This window comes from Chrysemys picta, chromosome 14 (genome assembly GCF_011386835.1).
Source record: "Chrysemys picta bellii isolate R12L10 chromosome 14, ASM1138683v2, whole genome shotgun sequence".
Classification (NCBI taxonomy): Eukaryota; Metazoa; Chordata; order Testudines; family Emydidae; genus Chrysemys; species Chrysemys picta.
The window spans coordinates 37,648,897-37,652,586 of record NC_088804.1 but is presented as its reverse complement, the minus strand read 5'-3'; the positions used below and the strand labels follow the sequence as shown (position 1 = coordinate 37,652,586).

The 3,690-nt window shown below is 52.0% G+C and overlaps 1 protein-coding gene across 1 annotated transcript; it reads left to right on the top strand.

The window, feature by feature from the left end:
* The first annotated feature begins 1,493 nt into the window (after window positions 1-1,493).
* On the top strand, window positions 1,494-2,018 carry LOC101949912 (V-type proton ATPase 21 kDa proteolipid subunit c''). Its single transcript, XM_005292286.3, has one exon. The coding sequence runs from the start codon at window positions 1,506-1,508 to the stop codon at window positions 1,980-1,982; it is 477 nt and encodes a 158-aa protein (XP_005292343.2). The 5' UTR covers window positions 1,494-1,505; the 3' UTR covers window positions 1,983-2,018.
* Window positions 2,019-3,690: the final 1,672 nt, after the last annotated feature.

The window sequence follows — 3,690 nt, the reverse complement described above, 5'->3', positions numbered from 1 at the left end:
GTCAAATGAACAGTGTGCCATCGCTGGTAAATAGTATCAATGGCCAATGAGGGTCTGGCTGGAGAATCTTGCCTACATGCTCGGGGTTCTACTGATCACCATATTTGGGGTCGGGAAGGAGTTTTCCTCCAGGGTAGATTGGCAGAGGCCCTGGAGGTTTTTCGCCTTCCTCTGCAGCATGGGGCAGGGGTCGCTAGCTGGAGGATTCTCTGCTACTTGAAGTCTCTAAACCACAGGATTTGGAGACTTCAACAGCAGAGTCAAGGGAAAGGGTTGGGACGGCTTTGTGGCCTGCATCATGCGGGAGGTCAGACTAGATGATCATAATGGTCCCTTCTGACCTTAAAGTCTATGAGTCTATGAGTCTATTTACTCTCTGGGTTCCATGCAGGAAATGAAGGTTCTTCTGGTAAAACTCCAATCCTATTTTGCTGAGTGTAGTGGTCCCTCGCTCTCCAGTCTGGAGGGAGGCCACTCTGCGTCGTACGGGGGTGGCAGTCTTCGGGTTCGGGCCGCACCGGCAGGGCAGAGCCGTACGCAGTTTATGGTTTTCGGCCAGCCTGATAGAGGCAAACGCACAATAGTCTGGGGCTCCTGTCCCCACCCTTGGGTGGGGCAGGGCCTGACATAGTCTTTAGCTCACAGCCCCTAAGCAGGAGCTGACACCAATTAAGCGTCTGGGGCTCCAGCCCATGGGGTGGGGCCTGGCTGGTAGCAGGCTGTAGTCTAAGTCTCCAGGCCCAAGCAGTCAGCAAACTCACTGAGTCAATAAGATCTAGCCCTTTGGGCATGGCAGAGCAGGGAGCAGGCTTTAGTCTGAGCTTGGGGGCTCAGGCAGCCAGCAAACATATACAGTCAATAAGCTCTAGCCCTTGGGGCGGGATAGAGCAGGGAGCAGGCTTAGCCTCGGCTGGTAAGCAAAGGCAGCCAGCAAACATACACAGTCTCAGGGTTCAGATAGGGATGAGCACCCACACAGTCTAGGGGCTCCAGAGGGGTTGAGCACCCAATGGGCAGTCTAGGGTGCTGGTGTAACCCACACACCTCCTCTGAGAGAGAGAGAGAGAGAGATTGATTGCTCTACAGCCTTAGCTAACAGCCAGTTGGCTTTTCGCTCATGCGGTAGAGAGCTCCCGAGGTCCAGGTTCAATCCTGCCTGCTGACGATTGGGGTCTGTCAGCGTTACACTGGCAGGGGTGGTCAAGGCACACAGGCCTCCTGGCCTAAAGAGGGGAGTTGGCCACCCTGTGGTTGGAGTGGCAGGGGGATGCGCGCCTGCCCAACAATATCACATCCCAGCCCAAGGCCCTAACAGTGGCAGTGTGGTCTGCCACTGGGTCGGTGGGAATCCAGCCTCAACACGTCAACCAAGAAGTGATCAACCCTATAGCCGGCTAGTCCTGGGCTACTTCCTACCTCCCTAGGGTTTGGTACTTCTGGCATCCACTGGCCCTCAGGCTCATCTCGGTATACTGCCGACAGTAGTCCCAGCAACCTCCCCCTTCATGTGGTCCAACCTGGGCATCGGCCTGGCCATCTCGCTGTCCGTGGTGGGCGCAACCTGGGGGATCTACATCACTGGCTCCAGCATCATCGGCGGGGGAGTGAAGGCCCCCAGGATTAAAACAAAGAACCTGGTCAGCATCATCTTCTGTGAGGCCGTGGCCATCTACGGGATCATCATGGCGACCGTCATCAGCAACATGGCTGAGCCTTTCAGCGGCACCACCCCAGAGACCATCGGTGCCAAGAACTACCACGCAAGTTTCTCCATGTTTGGGGCTGGTCTGACCGTGGGCCTCTCCAACCTGTTCTGCAGGGTGTGCGTGGGTATTGTGGGCAGTGGGGCTGTGCTGGCCGACGCCCAGAACGCCAGCCTCTTTGTCAAGATCCTGATCGTGGAGATCTTCGGCAGCGCCATTGGGCTCTTCAGGGTCATAGTCGCCATCCTGCAGACATCTAAAGTAAAAATGGGGGACTGAGCCCCTGCCCATTCCGGCCTGGCCCCCTGCGGACGCGACTGTTTTAATGTTTATTTGTTTTGATGTTTTGATGTTTATTTATTTAATGTTTCTATTTCCTGATCGGGGGCGTCGCTTCGCCGCGTCGGGAGCGGGAGTCCAGGTGTATAGAACCATCCCTGCTGATCCGCCGCCCGCTGGCCCCATGGAAGAAATAATCATCTGTGTGTGAATTCGGCTCCCTCCTGTCGGCCCAGCCAGCCGGGGGTGGGGGGGAGGAGCGGGGGTTTCTGCCTGAGTGTTCCTGGTGTGTGTACAAATCAATTGACCAGTGTAAGTCAGTGTCACATTAAATAAACATAGTTCCTGTCCCTGAAAAAAAAAAAACCTCCTTGTCTGAGTCTGTCTCCTCCAGGGGCAGGGTGTGGCCAAGCCAGGTTCAGCTCCCTGGTGCCGCAGCAGGGCAGAGGCATCCATCTCCTCCGCTGGCTCCAGCCCAACTGAGCTGCAGAGCCTTCCTTTTATATTTCCTGCCCCGCCCTGGTACTTCCGGCAATGGGGTGTGGTGGGTTTGGCTCCGCCCACGAAGGGGAGTGTAGTGGTCACTCGCTCTCCAGTCCGGAGAGAGGCCACTGTGCGTCAGTACACTGAGCTAGGAAGTATTGCTAACTGGTTTAAAGTTAAAATAAGATTCTGAAATTTTCCATGTTTATCACAGTCTAAACTGCAAATCTGCTGAAGATTCACCTTTGAAGGGTTGAACTACATGCCTGAAGTTTTTACAAGGTGAGGTAGAAAATACGACTTTCAATTACAGTCCCTAAATTAGGGTTAATTTGTAATGAAAGAGGTGCCGGGGCTCAAGCAATTTTAAAAATTTCATAACTGATGTGGCAAGCCCAGAGGTACTGCGGCTATGAACTGCCCAAGCCTAGAGGTGCCAGGGCTCAGTCCTGGCAAGCCCTGGCAGAAATTAATCACTGTCTCTAACCTAACCCTAATTTATATAAAAGCCTAGAGCAAGGGGTCCCAATGAACCTGATTTTATGAAGAAGATCCTTAACCAAGCAAACAAAAGGCTTCTTTCCCCATGTCTGTTTGGTCTGTAATCACAGTGGACTGCCAGTGCTACACTCAACAACCCAGTTGCCTAACAGGATTAGTTTGTTTTTCACTCAGATTCACATATAATGGTTGGTTTAGTCAAATCTCTGTGCTTCCAGTAGTGTCATCCTGATGGACTAGTCAGTGACTGTAGCCATAGATGGAATGGGAGTGTGTTATCTGGTAGACCCTGGTACTAATGGAGAGATTTTGGTTGAGTTTTTCAAAACAGTGGTTCTCAATCTTTTCTATACTGTGCCCCTCTTTTCTATATTGGAACCATCCTCAAACCTCCTCCTATCTAGTCAGGACCTGATCAGCCATAACATCAGGGGCTCGTTCACCTGCACATCTACCAATGTGATATATGCCATCATGTGCCAGCAATGCCCCTCTGCCACGTACATTGGCCAAACCGGACAGTCTCTACGCAAAAGAATTAATGGACACAAATCTGACATCAGGAATCATAATACTCAAAAACCAGTGAGAGAACACTTTAACCTGTCTGGTCATTCAATGACAGACCTGCGGGTGGCTATTTTACAACAGAAAAGCTTCAAAAACAGACTCCAACGAGAAATTGCTGAACTCGAATTGATATGCAAATTAGACACAATCAATT